We start from the raw sequence: 27,995 nt of genomic DNA, 5'->3' as shown, positions 1-27,995 counted from the left end.
ATGCATGTGTATTTATATATACATAATAAATATACAAAGTATGCACACATTTAAGTACACAAAAAAACGTATTTTGGATAAATCGTTTCCCAGCACTAATATAAACATTGAAAAAATGTAAATCTAGTGAGCAAGAAATGTTTGCATAGATAACATCTCCATTTGTCTCTCTTTGTAAGAGTGCTTGCATTATTTACTCTTAAATTGCTACTAACCTCTCACTTTACACACCTCTGCATTTTCCAGCGTTGACCAACACTTTTAACAATTAAAACTCACGTGGCTTCTATTTAACATTTTAAAATGTAAATATTATTCTAAAAAAAAAACAAACATGAAAAACGGCAAAATATCAAAACCAAAGGCATTGTTTTGTGTTTATGTAGAGGATCATTGTCAGTATAATAGTTTGAATAAAACAATTTTTGTACAAAAAAAATTGTTGCATTCAGTCACTTCCTCATAAAAATGAATGGACAAGACACATCCACCACAGTTAATTAGTCTCTGCAAGTTATTTCAAGGCACAGAGCAAACACTGTCTCTGTTGGGTTTTTAGTTATAGGACCATAGAGCTAGCACTTTTTATATATAAACAATCCAGGAACAAAGGGTACTGATTTGGGTGCAATATCCTCAAGGTCTCTTACCTATTCAAATAGCAAGCTGTTAATGGTCACTTTTTAATGCGTTCCACCTCAGTAGTACTTTAAATGCATTCTGAAGGCAGCAAAGGAAAGAAATGCTTGAAATTTAGACTTTCAATTGGCAAAACCTCTGTAAGTTCCATTAGACTGTTATTTCACTACTTTTTTTTATATCTAACAGCGGTCTGTGGATTAAAGTATTGTTAATGATTTCTGTTAATGATTTCTTAAAGAAGGGGGAGCAGTGATGTTTGCTATGGGTTATGGAAGGAGGTGCAAGTCCATTAAGGCTGACATCCTAGTGAGAGTAGAACAGAACATTTAGTTTAAAGATACTGAGTTTTTCCACTTCACTTGAGAAAACCTTTGCTCTCCAACCTCAGGTTGGTTCCTTGTGCCAGTGGTTAGACCTACAGATTACAGATTTCAGAGCAATGTGGAATTTATTCCTCTGCCTTTTACCTTGTCTGCTGCTGGTCCTGGTTACAATATTACGTCGATGGAACTTGATCAGTCGTCTTGCAGATAGTACTGTTCTGCTGTTGGGTCGCTGTTTGTGGATTATGGCCTGTAGACTCTTGAAACTGCCATGCTTTACAGTATCAGGATCAATAGAAGTCAGACTGATCTGTAAACCCACAGCTCTTGCCATTCACCTGAAGAAACACTGCTATACTTTGGCCCAGCCTCCTTTAGCAAGATGGCCTCAGGCCGACCCTCATTTTCAGACAATTACCAATCTCATGTTGCCCACAAAGGAAGGCGCTGAACAGCAAGGAGGAGTACACTTTACACGGGATAACCTACTTCTAAAGGATGGGGGTATTGTGGCCCTGGACTGGGCTGTGAGTTTGACCGACCAACAAGCTCAGACCAAAAGAGATCATCATCCTGGAGGAAGGTTACTGGTTACTAGTAATCCTGCTATTGTTGTTATAATTCCCAATGCCCTAGGCAGAGTAACTCCACACTTGCTCATGTTGTGCTACAAGGCTTTGCAACAGGGTTTCTATCCAGTGATTTTCCATCGACGTGGTCATGGTGGCTGCCCACTGACTACTCCATACTACCAGGAGTTCGGAAATACTTCTGATTTTGTGCAAGCAATAGAACACTTGCGGAGTCATCATCCATCCTCAACTTTGCTTGCTGTAAGTGAGGGCTCGGGATCAGGGTTACTGCTTTCCTATCTGGGGGAATGTGGCTCTTCATCCTACCTGACGGCCGCTGCTTGCATCTCTCCTGTGTTTCATGGACAACTGTGGTTTGAGTATGAGCTACCTTGGCTTTATCAGTGGATAGCCCTCATCTACCGCAAGTTTCAAATAAACAGGTAGAAAACTCCTCACAAACTACAAACTCTATTGCTCTCCACCGTTTGTAAACTCTATGGGTATAGCTTCTGGTCTTATCCACATCTAGCTATTTTTAGGTGTAAAAACTATTACTTTTGCTGCTTGATATTGAAAATTTGATATTGAAAACTTATTTTAGTTTTAATTTATGTTATTTTTTTTGGTGTGTAGTTTTGCCATTTACTGCACATTGTTATTCTCTTTGTTTTTTACCTATAGCGTCTAACAAACTGGAGCCTCATCCATAAGCTTACTTGCGTGTCAAAGAAAATGGTGGCTAGAAGTACAGGTTAAAGCAGGGGTGTCCAAATTTGGTGTCCACTGTCCTGCTGAAGGACCTTGATTAGCTAGTTCAGGTGTGTTTAACTGGAAGTTAGAGCTCAACTCTCCAGGTCATTTTTGAAAGTCAACAGCATCAATTCATCCCTGTTCTTTCATACTGCCAAATACACAATTTTAGTTCAGATTTTTGATCACAGATGTTCCTTTATGTGAGTAACAATCACTATGTGTAGCTTTTCAAAGACGTCCTGTGTGTCCCTGATGCCCAAGAGATATTTTGCAGGCTACATTGAGTATAATGCCGTCTATAAGCTATATTGTTCAACAAAAGAATGTCTGTGGCTTGCCAATGACATGAGGTGAGTAAATGATAATCAGATTTAAATTTTTGGGTCATATGAATCTTGTGAATAAGATACGAGAACTGCAATCCAAGTTAGGGCATCACAAGATGCTACAGTGCAAAACTAGCAACTAGGATTACAAGCTCTTTGAATTTATACATTTGACCCTTTTCACAGGTACGCCACTGCTTTGAGCTCTGTGATGGATGTAGCAAAAATTCTACAATGCAACTCCTTGCGAGATATGGAGGAACTCATGTTCTGTGCTCCTAAGCAGTCTGAGCAAAGAATGTTAGACATAGGGGACAATGTTGGAAAGGACAATTCAAGATTATCGGTGAAGCCTGACTGGCCAAGTTACTGGGAGAGGAATTAACCTTTACGAGATGCAGACGAAGTAGCAGTGCCAGTGCTCTGTTTGTGTAGCCGAGATGACCCTCTTGTTCCACCTCTCTCCACTGTACCTGAGGGACTTTTTCGTAATAGCCCTTACTTCCTGCTGGCTGTGACGCAACAGGGAGGACACTGCAGCTTTATGCATGACGATGGTCATGGAGGTACTACTTCCTGGAGTCATTGTGTGGTGCTGGAATACTTTAGGGTAGTTGCTGATTTCTTCAGGGCAGAGGAAAAGAAAGGCTTCAAAGATGTTACTGCACAATGTGGCAACCAAAGTCTGAGGCATAGCGCCAGTGCTGTGCTTTCCAGAAGAAGAACAACCTTGCTCCGGAAAGAAAGGCCCACCCGAAGACGGCAAACCTCAACTCCCTCTGACAAATTCACATTTGAAGAGGAACAGGAGGATTTTACTTGGAATCGATCCTACACACGCTGAGTAAGGGAAGCATGTGGAACCATAAAGGTCAGATCAGCAGAGCTTAAAACGTTCTACCAGTACGTCTAAGAAATATGAGATGCCCTTAGTTAGGAAACCCATCGTGCTTTGATGCAACCAGTGTTGTTAAAAGCGCTATATAAATAAAAATGACTGATTGAAACCACAGTTTTGCAGAAATGAGCAAGGAGGACACCATGCAAGATAAAAGGGAAGAAAACGCAAAGAACATGTTGATAGACAAAATGGGCTTAATTATGTTGACAGCATTGGATGCTATATTTAGTCCTTTTTTTGTACAAATTATGTTGGAACATGAAAATGATTTTCAGAAAAGTTTGCACTTGCTAACAATGCATTAAAGCATACAAATGACAAAACCAAAATGTACTAAAATTACTTTATTACAGTTGATTTGTTTGTCCAGTAGCCCTCTGCCAACAAAAGGAGTAATTACAAACAAAACATTACATTTGTCCCCTTACGTTTTCATAATTTTTGTATATTTTAATTCACTTGTAAGTGTTTTGTTATGAATAGCCATAATTTTTGTAATCTCTCCAACATTCAGTTTTTCACAATCTATACATTTTAATACAGGTTATATATGGATTGCTATGGTAATGTTGAAGCAGGAAAACAAGACAACGACCATCAAAAGAAAAAGGTTGAAATACTGGTAAACTCACTGTACAGAGATGTACCCCCTTCTTTAATTATTATTCACCCTGTTGTTTTCACACAAGGATGCTATGAGCTAAAGAAATCTGCTCTTTTATAACAGGACAGGACACACCTCTTGTATTTGGAAAATACTGCATGACCCTGTTTGTGAGCGTAAACTCACATTTTGAGTCTATGGCTGTTCCTGTGGTCCAGTGATTCCACTGGAGTAATGAATGTGATTAAATGATTGGCATGTTATATAGCATTTACCCGGTTCAATAATCTCATATTTTTTGTTACATTTGGCCCAAATCTTTAGAATTGACTCTGCATCGGCTCAGTTTTAGTTAGTCAGACTGAGATAGGCAACTTCATGAAATCTGCAATCCCATGCATATACCAGAAATTTGCCAAAATAGTGTTCATAGTTGATCGTTATAGATAGCATGGATTACAAACTGGAATTTATTTTCCTGGAAACATGTTTTTGAAGCCATTCTGAAATAGGCATGATGGCAGTTATACAGATATTTCTTTTTTTTCTCTTTTTTTTTCTTTTATTGAACAAAACAAAAGAAACCCATGCCTTTTATCATTCAGAAAATGAAAGTTCACTGCTGGTTCACAGATAACAAAACACGAGTACTGGCACTAGTGAATATGGTAATTTATACCTTTGAAAGCAAGGAGAGCAAGAAGCAAAGAGAGGGACTATGAAAAGTGACATCCTCTGTATGAGTAAATGCAGGGGAAACAGTTATTTTTTTTGGCTTTGCTTGACACCTCTGAGAATATGTATATAATTTTTTTTCTCTTTTTAAATAATCAATATTAGAAACCAAGTTATTTTTTTATTTTATCTTCACATTCAAGCAATTAAATTTTAGTCTAGTTTTAACTTGGGTCTTTATATTGATTTCCATTTATTCATTTATTTTAAATTTCTAAATATACAATATACACACGTTTTCCTATACATCTCACTTAAAGCTGTCTCCTGGCTGTATACCCTTCCACCATAATGTTTTATACGCTTATCTGACCTTTTTTCATTGCATTTTTAAACACTTTTTTTTCTACATGCTGTGATAAGTGTGCGGTTGGAGGGTGGGCGGCAGTCGCTGGAGCTCTGGGGTGGGCATGGAAGAAACAAAGGCATTGCAGGGACGACAGCAGCGGCACCCACCCGCCCAGCAAAAACATTCAGCGGTCTCAAGCCTACCCAACCCAGACCTCCCCACCCCTAATATCCACACAACACGCTCTTGTCAAACCCAGCCTGAGAAAGGGGAGGAGGGGGCACCCGAGGACCAGGAGATCTGCCTGCATGTGATTGTAGTGAGCAACTAAGAGTAGAAAAGGATGGTAAAGTGCTTTTCTGTGATGTTAAGCTTAGTAAAAGAAGACATGATTGTGACAGGTTATTATCCTTTTGCATAGTTGCGATTGTTAACTTTGGCATCACTAAATCAAAAGACTAAAATGAACATTAATATACTTCAACGGCTTAAGCCATACTGTTATTCAGGAGTAAAGTTTTACCGTGCCAACATGCTTTAACACTCACGCATTTATATAGCAAAACCGGTTTTTAAGTGTCATTCTACATGTTCAGTTCAAGACACCCCTACCTTTCAAGACCACCAAAGCATCTCCACATTAATATAGTCCTATCATATCGCTCATCTACCTTACAACCTATGCCCTGTTAGCCTATAGCAATCAGTCTCATCCGTTCATACACTTACTATTAGAATTTTAGGCTGTTTTAAAAGCAAAATGGCATCCTGCTCTCCACGCAGTTTTTGGTTATTTGGACCTGTGGAAGGATGGCAACGGCAACATAAAAAAAAAAAAAAAAAACGCGATAATTTAATAATCAAAATAATTCTAACAAAATCTTAGAATTTCACAGTATCTTTTCATAGTTAAAATTTGTTCTGGCACAAAAAAAGCATACTGTTTAGTAACGTTAAAATTAGTGCTTGTTGTTTATAAAATACTAAGCTAGACAAAATCAAGTGCATTGAAAAGCTTGATTCTTTCACATTCTGCTCTCCATCTATTTATATATATATTTCTGCAATTGTTTTCTGATGAATCAGTGTTTCTGAGAAAATGATATGCGTTCATCTCCCGCTCTATACAACCAAAACCAGCTGCTAATAAGACCATGATAAAACCCACTGCATAAAGACTTACAATCTCACCTGTGAGAGGTAATGCACAGCATTCATATATTTGTTCTCACCCTAAATAACATTTTCAAATCAGATTAACGCTCTAAAATGCAGTGCATTTTCTCTGAATTCAAAACTTTTTCACATCATTGCGAAAACAACATTCTGGATTCTAGCTAAAGTTTGATACAACTGGCCAGAATGACATTCATAGAACCTGAACTACAACGGATGCATTGTGCTTACCATGTGTATAAAATATGTATTTAGAAGATTAGAAATAAAGGAATGGGTGTAAAGGAAAAAACAAAAACAAAACAAAAACCACGGTGCCCCTTTGTCCCTTCCCCTATGGCATTTTGGGTCAAGATGGGTGTTGTGGGAGAGCGGCGGGCGGTCTTACGTGTAGGACAAGTGTGAGCCATTGGAAATCTGAGAGGCGATGCTGGCACTCCTGCTCATCCCCTGCTCACTGCGGCCCCCTGAGGTGGCCCGCCGTACCGCCTGGGGACTGTTTCGTAGCCCACCACTTCCCCCGCTCGAGCGCTGACTGCCCCCAGACATGTGATGCCCCCAGGGAGGTGGCCCCCCTGAAGGCAGGCCGTGACCCCAAGGCTGCTGGATAGAGTCACTGTGGCTTGGGTGATGGTGGTGGTGGTGGTGGTGACCATGCTGGCTGCCGCTATGGTGCCCTCCCCAGTGTGACCCCTGAGAGCCTGCACCGTGCTGGGAGCCCCAGCTACTCTGGGCCCCTGGAAAGCTGTGGCTGTGGCCGTCAGATGAGGCCAGGCTGGAGAGCACCATGTTACTGAAACCAAGACGCATGCTTTCAGAGTCAAAAGCCTCGATCTCCCGGGCCTGCTTCTCTAACAGACTGCGGATTCGCTCGGAGCGCTCATTTTGCAGAGTAACCATCTCCTCTTCAATCTAACCAAAAACCAAAACAGAATCAGATAATATTCTAGTCGAAAACGTTACCTTTTTAAAAAGATACAGTAGTTATGATTAAAGGGTTAGTTCACCCCAAAATGAAAATTCTGTCATTATTGCTCACTCTCGTGCCCGTAAGACCCATAAGACCTTTGTTCATCTTTGGAACACAAATTAAGACAAATTATTTTTATTTTATTACATTTATTTTTTTGGACGAAACTAGAGAGAGGTATCTGACCCTCCATAGACAGCAACACATCTCAAATGATCCAGTTCCACAAACATAGTAAATACATCAGTAAATCAAGTTTAGTCGCATCAGAAGCTCAATTTCAGTTTTGTGATGCTACAAGAATACATTTTTTGCACAAAGAAAACAAAAATAATTTACTTAATTTAATTACTCTCACGATTTTGTACAGAACTTAAGAACGTATTTGACATAATCAGCGTTATTTACGCTCAGGAGGAAAGCATGCATATGTGTTGTATATGTGTGTGCATACTATGTGCATAATGGCAGAACTCGGGAGAGAAGAATGTAAATTATATTATTTTTCCACTGTTTTGCGTTGCTGTCTATTGAGGGTCAAGTTTTTTTTTCCGAAGATGAAAGAAGGTCTTACAAGTCTGGAACGACATGAGATTGATCTTTGCCAAAACTTAAGGAAGAGTCATTTCATTTAAGCCTCTCTAAAACTGATATTTACTATCTGGTTTATGATGCAAGCTTTACACCTTGCACCAACTATTAACACAATGTTGGTAGTATGTGCTTCACCCATAGAAAGAAAACAACAGGATAGCAAAATAATTGTAGCAAGAGTTTAAAGTCTGTGTTTACAACAGATTGTACTTCTGTATTGATGTACTTTTGAGAGAAAAAAGAAAATTAAATGAGGAAAATTTTGATTAAAGATTAAGCAGCCAAACTATTTTTTTTTTTTGTGGACAGACTTAACAGATCAATTGTTCAGCTGCAACTGGGATTGTCAGGCGTTTTGCAGGCTGTGTTAACTGCTGCAATAAATTCTGATCTTTGAGTGAAACAGATATTTTTATAGTCTAGTAACAAATAACAGTCCGAGTTGACATAATGGTCATGGACAACAGAGGTTTTTTTTCTTCAGACTATGATTCCATCTAGTTGGGAGGAAATCAATGTATTGAGCTGATTTCACAGTATTATTTTTATTTGTCTTCCAGTTTTGCATGAGACTACTTGAAAGTCTGTTTGGTAGTGGTCCTAGTAGTGTGTGTTTAACATATGATGCCCAGTATTTCCTCTCTAACCATTAGCAAAATTGGCAAGTGTATGATGTGTAGTGTTCACTTTTTAGAAGTCGTTTGGTATATTTTAGCCTTTAGTCAAAAACTTAACTGCTCAGACATTTTTGAAGAATCTCCACAATTTACTACATTTACATTCAAAATTAGACGAGTCAACAATGGCAAAACACTTATTGCGCATTCATTAAGTTGAATGTGTTTTTTTGGATGTGCACTGGAGATGCTTTACAAGTTTATATTTCACACTGAAATTAAAATTTAAAATGTAATTAAATGGAGCATAAATGACAGAACTTTCATATTGATGATCTATACCTGTATTCCTATTCTGGAATGTCAAAAACTCTGAAAATCCTTAAAACGCCTCCTATACGCCTCCTATGGTTGCCGAAGTTTGTATCAGATAACATACCTTCTGCTCAAGAAGAGCCCTCCTCAGCGAAACCCTCTGTTCCAGCTCTTTCCTCTCGCGATCATGCTGTGCATCCGTCTGCATCTTTATCTTGCTCTGATAAGCATTTAGCAACTCCAGCTCCTGCTGCAGCTGCATCTTTAGCACCTGGCATTCGGCCTCCTGTGCCTCATCCAATCGCAGCTGAGGAGCAAGATGGGAGGAGTAGTTACATTTAGAATTAGTATCTTAAACACACAAAAGGGGGTGAACAGATTTTCGCCTCGTGCGTTACTGAATACTGTGAAGCAACGGCATCACCAGCTTCAGAACTTCATCACTAGTTCAAACTCTTTGATGGCTTTATAGCAAGATATACATATGCCTACACTGGATGTGGTAGGTCACTCACAGCCTGTGTGGAGAGCATGTCATTGATGGAATGGTCGTACTGCTCAGCGAGGATGGCTAGTTTCCGGGTCTGCTCCTCCTTCAGTCTCTTCAGTACAGCCTTGTGGTCAGACTTGGGTGTGGTCTCCAGGAGGTGGTTGCGCAAGGCCTTATACTGCCGTGTCTGAATTTTACAAGTGTCCTGGAACTGTTTCTTGATCTGCAGCTCTTTAGACTAAAGAGGAGAAAAGACTTACTGGCTCTATGCAACTGTGCAGATGGTACTAGCTAGTGTACATTACAAAATCAAGCACATGCTACGCACCTTAAGGCTCTTAGGCTGTTGCCGGACCTCCATGACGTGTTTGCGGCGTAGCTCTCGCTCTCTGCGTTTGTTGTACTCTAGCTGGTTGGTGAGTTCAGTTTGATGCTGCAAGCGGATCAGCTCGGTACGCATCTTCTGGATGGTGCCCAGCTGTCTCACCTCTAGCTCTTGCATGGACTCATGATGGCGGAGCAGCATGGCATGTTCCAGATCTTTCTGCGTTTGACGCTTATTTAGCTCCTGGATCAAGAAAACCTCTCATTATATTAGTTTTCTTTAAACAAAATTTAAATAAGCAAGAATGAACATTTAATGCCTCATGTAATCGCTCAATCAGTGTTTTAACTACAGAGAGAAATCAATAAAGCAGCTTGTAAACAAAAGTTACCTAGCATTTTATTTACATGAGCCAAATCGTCAGTGTCTACAGCTTGTTAGTTCGTTAGAGAAATTAAGTCTAGAGAAGAGCCTTTTATGAAATGTTAGACTGTGTACTACTATTTTACTCTACCTGTTAATGTGTATAAAAAATAATTTCAACGACAAGTACAACTTAGAAGTTCATTTAACAACATTATGTGCAATTTACATGTTTGTGTATTTGTATTTTCATTGAATGTTGATTATTAGATTTAAAAAATAAATACTAATTGAATTTAAATATGAGCTCAATATAATAGTAAAAAGGATCCCTTATAGTTTAGAACAAAAGCTGAGGTAGATTTTTATCCCTAGGAAAATGTTATGTTACTAATTTAAAGAGGGCAATTTGTTCGGTAAACCACCGTTTAATAAAAAATACTGGAGATACCTCTCATAACTCTCATGTTTGCATACCATTACAACCCTAGTTATTAGTTGTGTCTTTGAGGGAACGTGAAGTTACCTCGCGTACAAGGTCTTGCTCTACATTGTGTTTTGCAATTAGGATTCGCCGTTTAAAGCGACGACATTCCAGCTCTAGATACTGCCGCTGCCGACGGAGCAGGTTGGCTTCCTCCTCTGCCTGGTAGTGCTGAAAGTTCTCCTTCTGCTTCGAAAGCCATTCCTGCTTCTCTTTCTTAGGGGTGGATTGGTTCTCATTTAGTTCCTAAACACAGCAAGGGAAACATCAATGGGTTGATATAGAGATTTTTCTTGCGTTAAAATTCTATGAATTGTATCTATATATTTGCTATATATGAAAATATTTTTAAAGACTGTGGTGTTTTTGAAATTCTTATATGTCTCTCTGCTGTTTGTAACCATGTGCAAATTCATCAGTTTTTACACCACTGCTGAGGATTTTCTCCTTAAAACTGTACCAAAGATGATCTCAAACACATGATTGTAAACCACCCATTTCCTCCCACTACAAGCACGTAACTAGCTTTATGGGGCCTTTTACCAAGCCAGGTAAGTTTCAGTTTAGTTTGTGCCTACTCTGGTTCTTAGGCACCATGAAAGTGGATTGGCTTTTAGTGTTTATCACCATAGTAATGTCTGGACAGATTATGTTCTTGTTTAGAGAACTCCAATCAAAATTTGACCAATCAGGGTCGAGTGACACAACGTCCCTCCTCCAGTTTCACCCACTCCAAAATAAAGGGAACTACATAATAAATAATTTTAAAAGATAAAATAATTATTTAACATATAATTATTATACATTTTTGTATTATATTATAAATTATTATACATTTTTAACATTATTAGTTATATAAACTAACTTCACTATCAAAGCCTGAGTTGACAGAAAGGTAATGATCAACTTTACAGTACCAACAAGGCCAGATTGGATTGGAATGGTTGTTTCAAAATTCAACTTTGTTTAGCAATCATCATGTTACAAACCACTGCTCAAAAGACTCCATTTGCAATGTGCTTTCTGTAGTGCTGAGCAATGCAGCCAATCGCAGACACCCGTTTTCATTTTGGAAACCTCTTATTATAACAAAATATTACCACATAAATAAGTTTCAGCCTAACTTCTGTCCAGTTTTGCTAATTTTTAATAAAGTGTGGTTATTTTAAAGGCTTGTGTTTTTTATTTCATCTTTAAAAAATAATACAAAATGACGTTATTATATTATTTAATAAAATAATAAATAATTATTAAAAAGCACACCATTTTCACTGATTTTGACTTTTTCTCCATGGGAAAAAATATTTAAATACGTAATTTTGTTTATCAAAGACAAATTAAATTTGCTGCTGCATGGAGGCTTTATATTAAACATTCATTAAGTAAAAAAAAATAGAATGTCACTGTTTTTAACAAAATGATTTCTACTAAACTACATTTAGTTTTAAACACTTTGTATCAACAATGTTTTTTTCTCGTTCTCTGGAATGCATATTGTCCATTTGTATAACTGTGTAACTGTAAAATGGCTAAAATACAGAAATACATTTAGCCTTTATTTTTTTCTTCATTTCAGTACACTGTTCCCAAAGGTCAGTTGAGGTGGAACTATGCCAAGATGAAAAACACTATTGGCAAATTCATATATGGGTAAAAAGCCATGCTTGAAAATGTGCGTTTACCTCTTTCAGTTGTTCCTTTCTTAGCTTGTACTCTCGTTTCTGTGACTCCAGGAAGCTACTAAGCTCTTTCTTTTGCTGTGCTTGAATGTGCTGTTGGAATTTCTTCTCATCATTGGCAAATGACTTAGCCTTTAAGATATAAAATTCATGAAAATGACAAAAAAATAGACAAAAAAAAACAATAGCTTTGTACACTGTGCTTTTGCCACGATGAAGTAGAAATAGAATCTCCCCACTTTGGTGCCAAAAAGTATAAAGCACATCATTCTCTACAATGTCAATGCCAATGTTAGCCAATATGAAGATTTGTCTTCACTAGAATTGAGAGCCATGTAATAAAGGAAAACCAGAATTTCCAATACATAACCCTTTTAATGATGAACTTTACGCATTTTTGTACCACCTAACAAATGATGTCAAAACAGATTGTGTGACATGTCTTGTGCACACTTACATCTTTTTCTATGGATGCTTGATTTTTCTTCACAAGTTTCTCCATCTCAGCAGCAAAGCTGTTCCTCTGGGCCTCCAGCTCTTTGTCCAGTCTCAGCCTATGTTCATCCATCTCTGCTTTCAGTTTGTTCTCCAGGGCCATAAGGTGCTTCTGGTGCTGCCGTCTCATGCGCTTGTAACCGGACATCTGCTCCCTCAGCTCAGAGTCCTGCTCATGTTCCTGCATCTGGCGTGTCACCTAAAAGGAAGAGAAACACAAGGAAAGTGAAGAGACGTCCTGTAAATTACAGAGAATGGGCAAAAAAAATATGTGATGCCATTCAAATTACACAGTGTCTACACTGAAATCAACCAATGCCATGGTTCATCGATTATAAAGGAGTAATAAAGTTCTGACACATCTGTAGAGTTCTCAAGTATTTAACTACAGGTCCACTGTGATTGGCTCACCAGAGACGCTGTGCGGATGGTGGCAAAGTGCTCGCGGTTGCGATGGTGTTTGCGTTGCGGGGGCTGTGCAGGTGCTGCCTGGGCTTCTGAGGGACGAGGACGCGTTTCAGGATCCTCAGGGTAAACCTCCACTTCTTCCTGATGGATGCAAAAGCAGAAAACATATTTGGTATAATGAAGTCTAACGTTCACAGTTACTTACTATAAAGAATCTCTGATTTGGGTTATGCAGGAAGGAACGAAGATTTCAGAGACGGATTATCAAGAGGTATGTGAACGTACAGGTTTCAGGTGTATGACCGAACTATTAGACATAACAGTATGGTCTTTTTCCAGGTCAAGGTCACTCTTGTCATCAGCAGCGTCGGGAATGCTGTTCACTGAGCTGCTCTGAGAACTTGCGCTGATCGACATGCTGGGAATGGACTGATTGCTGCCCACACTGCTCACTGTGCCTGTGCGACCAGGACCATGCTCTGGTTCCTAAACATACATATAAAAAAAAGCAACAAAAAAAAACCCAGCAGTTCAGAGACCAACCATAATGATAGTTCTTTTAAATTACAAATTATATAATCATTAAAACAAAACAAAAAATTTTTTGGAATATGTACATAAATTTTACAGCAGTTTGTTTTCGACGTGACAGCAGCACTCAAGTTGCATAGACTTCATAAGTTTGTGACAAACCTGATGGTCAAGTTATCCATCAAGATTTGAGAACGTCCCAAAGAGTATCTTGTGCTTCACAAGGAAGCAAGAACAAACATTTTGAACGCACTGATTTTGACTCCATTTCGGGCCCCACTTTATATATTTGCCAATATTAAAACACAAGAACTAGGAAAGACTTGAAATCTGACCTCATCTCCTTCTTGGGTCTCAGTGGTCGGCCCATTGTGTGCCTCCTGAAAGAGAATTTTCTTCATCTTGCGGTACTGCAGGTTGTCCAGCTCTCGGACCGCATCTTTTGTCCGCAAAATTAGGTCTATGAGAACAGATTCTGGCCTCTCTCGCAGGACAAAGGCATGCTATGGTTTAAGTAAAGAGTGCAGAATATAAGGCAGTTGTAAATATTCAGGTTGAATATTATTATGACAAAAAAAAAACAAAGTTATTTAAATGAGTTGATAAATTAGTGCAAAGTAAACACCTGCAACAGATCCTCAGAGTGTGGTCTGTCTTGGGGGATTTTCTGAAGGCAAGAGTCAACAAAATTTCTAAAATAATCCGTCCTGAGGAAAGAAAATGACAAAATGTAAAATCAACTGATGACTGCTCATTAATACAGAAACCTCTCAACATATTTTTAACATACCTCTTTACATATTTGTTCTAAAATAACTGCTTTTAAAATATTGTTTCTTAAAAGGCCTTTTTAATAACAAGTAAAGAAAATGTAGGCAATACAAATTAAAAGGATCATAATACGTAAATATGTTCTCTAAATTAAAATGATTAAAAAGCAGACACAATGAGTTATTTCTTTAAATAACTTTCTACCATCTCCATCACTTTTTAATTCATTTTGCAAACTAAATAAATTCCATGTCAGTCTTTCCATGTCTAGCCTCATAAAATGAAGGTTAAACCGCTTATGTCACATGAACTATTTTAACAATGTCCTTACTACCTTTCTGTGCCTTAAATATCGTAGTTCTGTTGCGGGGTCTATGCAGCGTCAGAAACCTCTTGGATTGCATAAAAATATCTTAATTTGTGGTCCAAAGATGAAAAAAGGTTAGTAAAGGAGTAATTAATGATAAAACATTCATTTTTGGGTAAACCATTCCTTTGAGTCATTAAATATTTTCTTAATTCCTGCATACTTGCTATTCACATGAAAATAGGAAAAGAAAATGCACAAAAATGCTATTTCTGTGCATATATTAGTGGACTCACCATTCACTTGATTGCAGCATAGGGCTCTCATTCTGCGCTATGTGGTATAAGGCACTCATCGCATTCATGTTAAACAGAGGAGGTTTCCTTTCCGCTACAGCAAAAGGGAGAAGCAAAAGTAAGACTGATTTTCACAATATGAAAAATGCACAATTAGTTTTAAAATGAGCAGAACTTCTCTGTCACCTAGTTCTATGCAGGTAATCCCAAGAGACCAGATGTCAACCTTTCCGTCATACTGTCCCTCGTCCATGGCTAAAATTACTTCAGGGGCCATCCTGAGAGTAGGTGGCCATGTTAGTAACCAGGCTAAATGAAATCATTGTTACTCAGAGATAACCAGTGTGCTTACCAATATGGTGTCCCCACAAAAGAGTTGGCTGGAGAGGCGATGGAGGCAGAACCAAAGTCTGCCAGTTTGACTTGTCCAGGCTCGGTCAGCAGGATGTTCCCAGCTTTGATATCCCTAAAAAAAAAAAACACGCAACAGTCAAAATTAGGAGGTAGTTGTCCTCAGTTCCTCAGACAGTGTCTGAAGTTTTGTTAAATATCTGCGTGACTTTGTAATAAGTTTTTCTGAATTAATTAAAAATGAAATGGCTCACAGGAGTCGTATATTAGTGAATTGGAATATGGTGGCATGTATGTTTGTTGTTTTGTGCATTTAATTCAATGCAACCTTAGAACTAAAGCTAAAACAGCTTGCTTTGGCACTACACTGTGCCGCAAATAAATAAAGGTGCAGCAAACCTTATCAGAATATGCGAGGTGTTGTCACAAGAATGCAAATATTCAAAAACAGTTAGCAGAACCAGTGTCATGAAAATCATTCAGTACCAGTGGGACTGGTTCTTGATTCCTAACACCGCTCAATGAAGAAGTGCTCACTTTGTATAATCATCAAAAAACCCACAAACCTGTGAATCATGTTATGGGAATGAAGGTATGCAAGGCCCTGCAAAGCACCATGGGTAATTGCTGCAATCTCAATTTCCTGAAGGGGCTTCTTGTGAACTAAGCAAAAATGAAAAATGTTAATGTTCTTCAAACTAACAATCATTTAGTCACATTAATGCATTTGACAGACAGCATTTTCATCTAAAGTCATTTTTTCAGTTCGTGCATTCCCTGGCAATCAATCCCATAACTTCGTGTTATTAGTGGCATGTTCTGCTGTTTAAAAATAATTCACCTAAATAATAAAGCTTTGCTTTGATTGTAACTCAAGTTTTGGATTAAATATTTATAACGCTTCCAAGTGAAAGTAAATGTTTAGTGTCTTACCTTCAAGGAGGTCAGAGGCAGAGCCCAAACAGTACTCCATGACAAGCTTAAGAGATGAAAAGAAAAAAAGGAAAAGATGAATTACAGAGATGAAAGGGTTATTGTGATTATATACTCATTAACATGCTATGCCAAAGAGTGAGAATGAAGAGTTTAGAAAATAAAGAGAGAGATCTTACCCATGCCGTGTGTTCCCTCAGGTAGCATCCTTTATACTCTATGCTGTTTGGGTGTTGTATTCTCTGGAGGAACTTGACTTCCTTAATGATATCCTGCCATTTCTGAGTCAAGACAAAAGAGCAGTAAATCAAAAAGTCTTCTTTCAAATGAGCCAAAAAAGACTACAATGACTACAATGAATTCCAATTTTCCATGAGATCACTGCATACACTATTGACGTGAGCAGACTGGACATACTGACTTACTAGTACAGGTCCTGAAAAGGAAAGTCAGTCCTAAAAGCTTCTGAAGAAATCTTTGTAGAGATTACGTGTAATCCGATTACTGCTAATCTGAAAATACAAAGGAAACGCTGCCACCAGCTAAAGTATGAATGGCCGTTGTGCTTCACTTCAATCTGTGGTGTTGCACAAGACTTAATGTGACTTCAGCACAGGCTTTAATTTGCTCAGTTTTACTGTGCCAAGTCACTATTTAAAAGCCAAGCCACAGTTGTGAATGTGAATAAGTCAAATCCATGGGACAAGAGTTATATATTGCAATCACTGTGCCCACCCTCAGAAGGAAAAGCTGAATCCACAACCAAACCGTTGCATGACTGATTGCAATGACTGTGGAATGTAGGAAAACTGACCTCATTTGACTGTTTCCCACTGTAGGACATCTTCTTGATGGCCACCACCTCTGCGGTCCGCACATCCCGTGCCTAAACAATACTCACATCAGATTTCACAATCTCCCCAAACCTCTCATTATGTTCTGCTGCATGCATCAAAATAATAAATCCTATTCTACACAATGTAACATTTGATACATACAAAATACACTGCGCCGAAGCTGCCATGACCAATTTCACGGAGGTCTGTGAAGAGCTTCTCTGGGTCCTCCTTGAAGAACAGCTCAGCGATCTCGGGGTCCTTCAGGCTCCCTGCCCGGCTGGTGGAGGGCATGCTGCGAGCCAGAGGACAGGCCTCGCTCGCAGAGGACTATCTGGCCGTGTGACTGCGACACGTAAGGCCCCGCTGGTTATTCATCTGCCAGAGGGAGGCAGTGTACGCATAGAGACCTGAAAGGGCACAAATAAACCTCAAATAAATCTCAACATATGTATTTGGGCTGTCACTATATAATAAATTAACTACGTATTACAGAGGGCTTGACATTAATACACAACATTAAATGTTATTGGAAATATTGGAAAAGTTGCTTATTCGCAAATGTTTTATGAAAAATACCAGTTCTGCACAAAAGGTAAATTCGCAACTCTGGATGGAAACCAAGCTAGTGAATCTGAAGTTGCAAAATAAGGTGGATACGCCCATCAACTATTTTGGACTGTAATTTAGATTGTTATTATACAATATCATGTGTGTAGCATGCGAGGCTTTGAACTTTAATTTAACCTTAACCTTTCAGTTACCTGCCCAGCTGTCTATTTTCTCTATTTTAGCTGGAACACAGAGTTGCCAATATAAAATGAGATAAATGGGTGTCTGTGGTTCCTGAACAGGAACAAACTAAAAAGGACCATGGAAACGGTTTTATCTCCAAATACAGATTCTACACAAATGACCTGTGGCATAACCTTTGTTTAGAGGCTGTAAATACAGTAATGTCAGTGTCAGTGCCAGATTATCTCCCAGCTTTCACATTGACCTGCTCTGCTGCATTCTTATCACCTCTTCAGGCTCATTCAAGTTTGGGGAGAACTGAAGCAATGGGTGGACTAATAGTCAAACTCTGGATGTATTCGTGAAACATTAGAGCTGCCAATTGGGGGTAGGTTACCCCTTTTCAATTTAAATTGAATTTCCACTGACTTGAGAGCCAAAGTGATGACATAACTTACTCTGTTCTGACATAACACTTGTGGCATGTTTATCTGTATGACTAGGGTGGTTATGAGTGCCATGACAAGCTGCTTTTGATGCAAGTGTCAGACATTAATTATAAATAAAACATTACTTCATTCAGATGGAGCATCACATGATGTGTTGCATCACATATTTCCACTGCAAGCAGCCTTGTTGATTATAATAAATGTTAATGATGGACCTTTATTTGTTCACTGGTGCACAGTCATGTTGGAAGAGGAAGGGGCCAGCTCCAAACTGTTCCCACAAAGTTGGGAGCATGTAATTGTCAAAAATGCCTTGGTATGCTGAAGCATTCAGAGTTCTGTTCACTGGAACTAAGGGGCCAGGCCCAGCTCCTGAAAAACAACCCCACACCATAATCCCCCCTCCACCAAACTTTACACTTGGCACAATGCAGTCAGTCAAGTACAGGTTTCCTGGCAACCTCCAAACCCAGACTCGTCCATCAGACTGCCAGATGGAGAAGTGCGATTTATCACTCCAGAGAACACATCTCCAGTCCAGTGGCGGCATGCTTTACACCACTGTATCCGACGCTTTGCATTGTACTTGGTGATGTATGGCTTGGATGCAGCTGCTCGGCCATGGAAACCCATTCCATGATTCTCTGCGCACTGTTTTTGAGCTCATCTGAAGGCCACATGAAGTTTGGAGGTCTGTAGCGATTGACTTGAAAGTTGGTGACCTATACGCCTCAGTTTACGTGGCCTGTCGTTCCAAAACACTTTCACATTCTTATAATACAGCTGACAGTTGACTCTGGAATATTTAGGAGCAAGGACATTTCAAGACTGGATTTGTTGCACAGGTGGCATCTTATCACAGTTCCACACTGGAATTCACTGAACTTCAGAGAGCGAACCATTCTTTCGCAAATGTTTGTAAGAAGGTGCTTGATTTTATACACCTGGCCATGGAAGTGATTGGATGGGAGAGCAAATACAAACATACACACACACACACACACACACCTATATATACACATATATACACACATACACATATATATAAAAACAAACAAAAGTGTATATACCAAAACATACATGTGATAAAAATATTAAACACAAAAGGGATTATAACAATTCTGTAGAGTTTAATGCATGACAAAATTATTTATCTATTATATATAATATAATTATTTATATTTTCTGAATAAAAATGTCAAGCATTATTTCAACTTGGACATTCAACTAAAATGTAAAATATTTTACACCTTTCAGACTGGTTTCTCTTCCGCTTTTAACAAATAAGAATGATAATGAATGTCTTGCATGACCAATTAGACACCTCATATATACAACCTGATCGAGATTTAACGAGATTAAGTGTTTATGCCTTGACTCAATAGTAAGTTTACCTCACTCAGGTTTTTTTTATAATTTTTTTTAATTTTTTAATTTACTGAGTCAACAAAGATTTCAGTTGATAGTATTTTGCATACTGTCACAATTAACTGGAGTTCACTGCCAACAGATCCCATATGCCTCAGTATCGAACAAAAAACAATATTCTTGTTTCTTTAAAAAAAAAAAAAAAGATCCACTTTCTCTACTATATTGGTTATTATAGGATGAATCAAGTCTCAAATGCTTCCAAACCAAATTTAGAAGATGTGCAAATGAAATAAAATATATATAATATGTATATTTTCTCCTTTTCCATTTGCTCAGGGGCTAAAAGCAATGCAAAAGCTTCACCTGTAAAGACTGAACTTTGTCCAGGTATGCACTTGCCAAAAAGTTTTGAATCAATCACTACTGCTGCAGCCACAGGATTATCCGACTGTGTATACACTGGGACATGAGATGGTAAACTGTTCCTGTTGGTAATCAACTGGATGAACTACTTTTTTTTGATATACTGGCCCAAGTTCATTGTTTTTTCATATTCCGGGATTATAATAAAATAAATAATACCATGTGCATGACAATTATTGTTGCATTAAAACTATAACATAGTTATAGTTAACATGTCCATCAAATTTCCAGGTGAAAAGTTGGAATGGGTGCAAGACTGGCCATTGCACCTAATATGTTGCTGCTTAAAATAAGTCCATCGTGTGCTCAATTACAACCAATGGTCTTTTCACAGTTCTTTATCACTCCATGGTGACTGCATTAGTCCAAGCATCTGTGAGTAAACAACAGATTTAGCCCTTCAAAGCATGTTCCTTGGACATGTGATTAAGAAAGGAAGATTGAGTCACAAGACAAACCTTGAAGAGCAACTACCAAATGCTTGCAATGGCATGCTGGGTTTTTTTGCCCATCAAAAGAAAGGTGATCACACATTTGTATATTTTTGGAAAACAATGTTAGGAGCAGTTTCTACAGAATGTGTTTTTAAATTCAATGTGCTGCTTATTTATTGTTTTCAGCATTCGAAAAGCTTACGTTAAAGTGTCCATAGACCTTTTCCATTCTACTGTCCTCCCTTACTCATTTTAAAACCTAAAAACATTCTGTGTGAATGCCCCTTAAAAATGGACTTTTGACTCAGACCTGATTTGCAGTCTCGGAGAACCTACTGTTAGTTCACGTAAATTATGATGGACACAGACACTGGAGATCGAACATGTTTAAAAAAAAATTTAAGATTTTAGAAAACATTTTCATTTGTCATACACCTGTTGTCAGAATGACTTTCGGAAACAAAAACTTGAAAATAATTCAACTTAAAAGAGCAATAGGCAAATACTCATCAATAAAAGGCAGTGTTCGATTTTAATTTTTTCTTTTTGTGTCCGATTAATATCAAGCACACAGACATGGCAGAAATATACAGGTGCAGCTCAATAAATTAAAATGTTCATAGTTCATTTATTTCAGTAAAACAACTCAAATTGTGAAACTTGTGTATTAGATAAATTCAATGCACACAGACTGAAGTAATTTAGAAAGTAGTTAGAAACAAGAGACCAGAAAATGCAGATGAGCTGAAGGCCACTGTCAAAGAAACCTGGGCTTCTATACCACTTTAGCAGTGCCACAAAACTGATCACCCTCTTGCCACGCCAAATTGAAGCAGTAATTAAAGTAAAAGGAGCCGCTCCAAAGTATTGAGTACAGAAGGCCAACAAATCACTGTTCAGTTTGTTAAATTGAATTAAATTTAATACACAGGTTTCACAAATTCAATTAAATTACTGAAATAAATGAACATGGCATTCTAATTTATTGAGATGCACCTGTCACTTTTAGAGCCACACAGATCCAATTTAAAGTTACACGTTTTTTCATTCTCAACAGTTTACTCATTACATTAGTGTGTATCTGACCATTTAGGTGTGTCCCTTATCTAAAGATGACTTACATGTCCATGTTCCATTATGTCTCAATTATCTTTACAGCTTTTAAAAGCATGGATAAATCGAATAGCTCCTTTTCTTTTGTTTTTTTACAAAAGTCACATTTATGGATTTGCAGTTTTAAGGACAAATGGAAGCGCAACAACTGGAAGGATATGGGGCAAAATAATAGTTTATAGTTAATTTTAAGGATTTGCAACAGCGATCAGTTAATCGAATATTCGGCCTACATACACAGTGATTTTTTCCATCAATTGTTCAACAGTACGCAAACTTCGAATAAATGTATTTTCATACTTTGCATATGGCTTCAAAACGTGCAGGTGATTTCAGAAATATAATGTAGATGTAAATATAGCACAAAAGTGTGAGATCCATAGCAAATTCCGTCCTCACCCGCTAAATAGCATGTAACTTACAGTTCACTGGCATATGTTAAGTCAATGTAATATTTTCAAGTTAACATCATAGGAAGTGTTATGAAACATGTTTCAGTTTATTGGCAAAAGCTTCACCTCAAGCAGCTATATTCTTTTCTATATATTTATTTTTTTTAATACCATTGCTGCATCAGAACCAGAATCTAACAGTGTTCATGTTTTCATAACGGTCTTCAAATATTTTCATTATCTCCAAAATTACAGTTAACCTCATAAGAGAGAGTCTTTCAGCCTTAAAAAAAAAAAAAAAAAAACACTATCATGTTGAAATTGGCTGAAAGCAAAACGCTTATATATTTCACATAAATCCCAAGCTTTTCATGTACAGTCTGATCTGAAAAGAAGTCATTACTAACAAACCCCAAAGGGGAAACAATCTTGCCTCACAAGGCTGAGTAAGCCTAATTAACGGAGTTGACATCATTGACTGTTTTGGTTCATGAAAAACTTCCTTCAGAAACATCAAACACCACCAACCTATTCCACCTAGAAAACATGTAGCCTCTGAGAAAAATTGCTGAATTACTCACTACTGATGCTCCTCTGGGACCAAACAGAAACAGCTCAGCATTCATTAGGCTATGGGGAATGCTGTTATGCACCAGAGAAAATTTCTAATGTACAATATTGATCTTCACACTGTATATTTGCAAACCAACTTCCCAAAGCTGCTTACATTAGAATTATAATTACCGGTGTATCTTTTTATAGACACTGTCTATAACAAACTATACTTAAGCGCTGGGTAATTTAGAGATGAGATCTAAATGGAAGTAAAAATTATACTAAAGAAGGTCATAAGCCGCAGCACAATATACTGTAGAAAAAAAAAAAAAAAAAAAAAAAACATCTGTGGGTTGCACGGCATGCTGGGTGGCAGTAAACTAACCACATTCAGTAAAGCTGAGCCGTAGTAGGCATGTAAGAAAACAAAATGTAAATATTAAGCGAGGTTAACTAGCAGTCCATGCCCCTTCTTAACTAGTGCCTCTCGTATAAGCAACGTTTTGTTGTGCTTCAGGGCCTGTATGCAACAGTTCAACCAGACAGACTAAGACACAGACTCCAGTGTGACACACAGACAGTAACTTGGCCATGATCACTCCGGTTAGTCTATGTGGGAATTCCCTTCAACATACGTATAAAAAAAACAAACACTTAATCTCTAATATGCAGTACAATTAAAAGCCAGGTCTTAATCTTTGTGAGAAATTCACACTACTATTAAATCGCCGTCACAAAATGCACTGTTACTTACTCAATGCATTGACAGCAGAGCATCTTTTATATATTCTTTCGGCTAATAGTCAAAATGACGAACTAGGACAGAATTTTTTTATTTTTTTTTTGGAGCATATAATTTACTCTGAGGTCATGTTAGTGCTGAACGACTGCAAGCATATTGACATTCTTCCAGACAGCACAAACAGGAAATGCATGAATTCAACACTTAAATAGCCACAAATAGATTATCCATCACATTTAGCCTACCTTGAGTTACAGACACAAAAAGTACTCTTGACTGAAAAACATATTTTCAGGGAGTGTAAATGAATGAATAGCTGAATGACACAATCAATGTTCATCTGTTTGTGCCAGCAAGTTATGAAATAGTTTAAAAGGGAGTATTTCATAACTAACAAAGTTCTCTGTTGTGCTGTTTGGAAACCAACTACAACAACGAATAAAGGAATTTTGCTGAAACAAACAAAAACAAATTGCTCCAAAGCATCAAACAAAAGGTGAAATCAAGCAGAGAGCTCAAGTTAATTTTGTGCCATTCCTGTTTGTACCATTGGTACCAGAGGTATTTTAACTATCCATGGCATCCCAACTCATCTTATACATGCTTAGTTATTTCCTTAAAGGAATAGTTTGTTATTTACTCCCCTCATGTCATTCCAAACATCCTTCCTCATATCATGTAGGAGAAATTCTGCAGAAAAAGCTATTTTCAATAGCAATTTAATAACTTTAATTGTTTTATTTTAATTTAAGCGAATTTAATAACTGACATGACAAGCTCCAAAAGCAAATTTCATACAACTTCTCCAGTACATTCATATTTCTGAAGTAACAATTAAGTTATTCCCCAATAAGGTGTTCAGATTCAAAAAGTGGCATCAACAATGCTAGTCACGGTCATATGAGGAACACATACTGTCTTTCTTTTTTGTTCCACAAAATAGCATATGAAACGCGAGGGTGAGGGCACAATAACAAATATTTTATTTTGGGGTGAACCATCCCTTAAACCAGGAAAGACAAGGATCACAATCTGTATTGTAATGTACAACTGAATATGGAAGATTTAATTCACATTAACAATCCTTACAGACAGATAATGTTGTCAAAATCCCTTTGTCGTTTATTAAATAAAGAAAATATTTTCTCATCTGGTAGTGTCACAGTGAAGCTGCTTTTCGAGAGTCAAAACGATACCAGACAACACCAGGCGTGTTCTTTCCAGCTTGTCTGTGCAAAAAAGCATGACTGCCCTTCACTGGAAGCCTCCTCATCAAGATCTCTGCTATTAAAACTGTTCACATGACAGAAAGTTCCTCCTTCCTGGTGCAGGTTTACAGTTTTTTTTTTTTTGTTTTTTTCTAAAAGTGACATTCTCGCACACTAATCAAGTTCTGACCAGCAAGACAAATCGTTGGTTGTGGTTTCAATACCATACCAGCTTCCTTGGCTATTTTCATGGTGAATAACACGTTTAAAACGGCATGAAAGAGCCCTTTAAAAAAAAAAAAAAAAAACTACGTAGTTAGTTTTAGATAAAAACAACAGAATTAGAATTCATTTTAAAAGATGGAAAGTGTAAGCTGGCAAATATACTTAGACCAGCACAATTAAAAAAAAAAATGATATTCAAGAAGAGCATATCAGTGTATGGATCTTCTTTTGATCCCAAAAACATCTGTGTATATATAGTTTTGAATGGATAATCTAATCCCAGCAATCACTGATGAGTACTTCATACAGTATGGTTAATTTTATGCAGTTTGTTGTTGGTAAACAACAAAATCATTGCTGATGACATAAAATACTATGGTAGCTGAGATCTGAGGCTAGATAAATGCATTTGTTACTTAAACACCCCACCCAGCATTTCAGAATATCCTGTGAGGGGTTGTTTTAAATATGCTGTGCACGCCATAAGGACGGTTATTTATGTACATTCAACAAAAAAATGGTTAGATACAGTAAATCGAATCACAGCAAGGTCATTATCTCTCATAAATGACTGTCATGCTCCCAGTCCCATTAGTTCTGTACACAAAAACAGTGCTGCAAACACAGGCTGATATAGGCTAGCATTAAACACACTTGACATGAAGTAAAATATTTGCAATTCTGAGTGAAAATGAATCGCTGAAATTTTTGCCAATGCAGGGTGACTCCTGTTTTTATTAATGAGGTAAATAACTAAAAATGAGTCACTCAACACACTGCAAGTATCACAGTAACTGTCATTAATATTAAACGGCAAAAGCATACAGTACATCAACATAATGCAACGCTGAAAAAGAGGCCATTACAGACATCATCAACATTTAGAATATGCAATCAAGGGCAATGGGAAAAAAAAAAAAAAAGAACTGATGAACAGGAGTTCAAACAAAAAGTGATTTATAATGGATGATCTTGAAGTGATTGCTGTTGCTTGCTCATGCCTTAGCAAGAACTAAATTGGCTGGTAGCCTACAGCAATGCTATCAATTATAATACTAATAAATATAGTACAGTCGGTTTATCAGTAGGTTGAAAAAGTGTGCCTGAAAGCCTAAACTGATTACATTTATCAATAATTAAGGACCATTGTATATCACTATACAATATAATAAAAGCATGATGCAGTTCATATTAGCTGCATCATGTATGAGTCAAACTAAATATTTCAATTTAACATAAGTGTAACATATGTAACAACTGACCAAAATTAAGGTGTAAAATTTGGGTGTAAAAGCCCTTTGTCACTTCACCACAAAAGGTAAACAACAGAGGAATAAAGTCAATTTTAGGCACATAAAATATGTGCCCAGAATATTCAGCCATCACATCACAAGTCAAAACTAAAAATAATAAGCATTCAATTCACAGATTGTGTGAGTGGCAGAAAGAGTATGAATATTAGAAATGCTTGCAGCCGGAAAACAAGAACATGTGCCCCTTGTTAAACAAAAGATACTACTACAAAACAAATATGTATCATTCGATCGGTATGGCAAATGGATTTGAAGACATTTTAACATGCAAATGGTTGCCAAACTCCATATAAGCGCGTCGAATCTCGTATACAGACCGATAGATCCACACTGACAAAGAATAGGAAGAGCAGCGCATTCTCAGGAGGCGATCAATATTCAGGCAGAGCTTCTTCCAGCAACGAGACGATGCTATTTGAAAGTGATCTATTAAATGGCGATAACTACGCTAATAAGTGGCCTGTATTGTTCCTAGGACAGGTGACTATAATGAATGACGCTTTAAATAGGTATGGAGAAGAGTACGAGGGCTGCTGGCCAGTCCAGTGTGTTACGCAATGTCAACACTCTGAAATGAGGAATGCGGCGCGCGTCACTGAATGCAGCTCACAACAAGGGAATACCCAGCTCGATAAACCAGGGCTTTAATCAGCTGATTACTTGTCATAACAGAGCTGTGGATGGTTAATTTATATAACGAAGGAGGTCACAATTACTAGGCCCTAAAATGCTTGTTTTTATTTAGTTAACGAAGCCTGCCGTTGAAAACAGTGCAGCGAAAATGGGAGGGAGTGTCATTGCAATAATATGCGACACTGGACGTGGTCGTAAAAACAATGTGGTTAGTTGATATTTATACCGATACATTAAGAACAAAAGTACAATTCGGTAACAAAAATCAATGTTTTGCCTCACCGCTTGGTTTAATCCGTTAAAGCAGGAAACAACTTTGCTAAGTTTAAACATTTTGCCAGTTATATAAACACTAGCAGTCCATTCGACACTCGTGAATGTCAAATTTATCTTACCAATATATAAACCAACATCACCCTAAACCAAGTTTGTCAATCCCGCAGGCTGGCACAAACAAAACGAGCAGCAAAACTCTCAAACATTATTGACAACAGCTATTAGAGAAAGAAGAAACGTTTTAAATGAGTGGTTTTGTCTGTTTCACACGATTAAACGCCGCCAAAAGTTGTAGACCAAACCCAACTTAGCAATATTAGCCACATATTAGCGAAACAATTAGTGGAATGTAAGCCAACTTCCTACGACGACAAAATAAGGACACAATCGCAGCGAGACATCGGTAAGGTCCTGAGAAGAACAGATAAACGGCTCGTTTGAGGGTGTAGTTAAACTCACCCGTCCACCAGGCCAGGTTTGAGCGGACTCCAGGAGAAAACCTCAGCGTGCTAATGTGGCTAACTTAGCCCACACCAGCTATCCTGGGAGGAACAGTTAGAAAGAATTCTGGAGAAATGTGTAAACAAAATCACTTCTTGTTTATTCCGTTGGACATTCGGCAGCTAGTATATTGGAGAAAAAGAGTCGGAGTATTTACAGTATCCAGGCAGTCCGAACTGACAGTGTTGAAGGTGATGACTCACAGGGAATATAAACTAAATCAGCTGTGGCCAGTTTACAGCTAACTCTCCACTCCCAGTCAGTCACTTCCAAAAAATGGCGGCGGGTAGTTTTCACCTCCTTCACTTCGTGGAAAACACGGGAGAAATTTTGTAGGTAGCACTCTAAACTACACCATATGCGCTCTCCGTAACCACCCGAGATATGACAGCCCTTCGGTGTCGCCTCGGCCGTTAAAGTTCTTCATGCGTGGCGCGTCTGTCGTGTGGCCGGGCAGTGATTTTCATCTCTCTTTCCCTCCCTCTCTCTCTCTCTCGCTCTCTCTATCCACTCTCCTACTGCAATCCAAACAGCAC

General features: G+C 37.9%; 2 protein-coding genes across 3 annotated transcripts; one reads left to right on the top strand and one right to left on the bottom strand.

Annotated features, from left to right (window-relative positions):
- Position 1: 1 nt before the first annotated feature.
- Positions 2 to 4,399, top strand: LOC122326656 (protein ABHD15). The gene is given in 2 exon segments (XM_043221731.1): positions 2 to 1,980; positions 2,806 to 4,399. Coding segments are annotated over 2 exon segments (1,557 nt in total). The 5' UTR covers positions 2 to 1,081; the 3' UTR covers positions 3,464 to 4,399.
- On the bottom strand, positions 3,850 to 27,995 carry taok1b (TAO kinase 1b). Of its 2 annotated transcripts, XM_043221729.1 has the most exons (21): positions 27,617 to 27,995; positions 27,418 to 27,525; positions 17,252 to 17,499; positions 17,068 to 17,139; positions 16,433 to 16,534; positions 16,254 to 16,299; positions 15,887 to 15,983; positions 15,322 to 15,435; positions 15,156 to 15,247; positions 14,970 to 15,063; positions 14,221 to 14,302; positions 13,931 to 14,098; positions 13,350 to 13,550; positions 13,068 to 13,205; positions 12,619 to 12,855; positions 12,165 to 12,293; positions 10,525 to 10,728; positions 9,639 to 9,878; positions 9,336 to 9,548; positions 8,945 to 9,127; positions 3,850 to 7,236 (listed from the first exon to the last, which is right to left on the bottom strand). In XM_043221729.1, exons 3-21 carry the CDS (start codon positions 17,381 to 17,383, stop codon positions 6,709 to 6,711), a joined length of 3,072 nt encoding a protein of 1,023 aa, XP_043077664.1. In that variant the 5' UTR covers positions 17,384 to 17,499; positions 27,418 to 27,525; positions 27,617 to 27,995; the 3' UTR covers positions 3,850 to 6,708. The 2 variants fall into 2 exon arrangements, with proteins under 2 accessions (XP_043077664.1, XP_043077665.1); XM_043221730.1 differs by lacking the exons at positions 17,252 to 17,499; positions 27,418 to 27,525; positions 27,617 to 27,995 and adding an exon at positions 16,679 to 16,765.

The sequence above is a fragment of the Puntigrus tetrazona genome, chromosome 21 (genome assembly GCF_018831695.1).
Source record: "Puntigrus tetrazona isolate hp1 chromosome 21, ASM1883169v1, whole genome shotgun sequence".
NCBI lineage: Eukaryota > Metazoa > Chordata > Actinopteri > Cypriniformes > Cyprinidae > Puntigrus > Puntigrus tetrazona.
The sequence above is the reverse complement of the archived record's forward strand: the minus strand, read 5'-3'. Positions and strand labels throughout refer to the sequence as shown.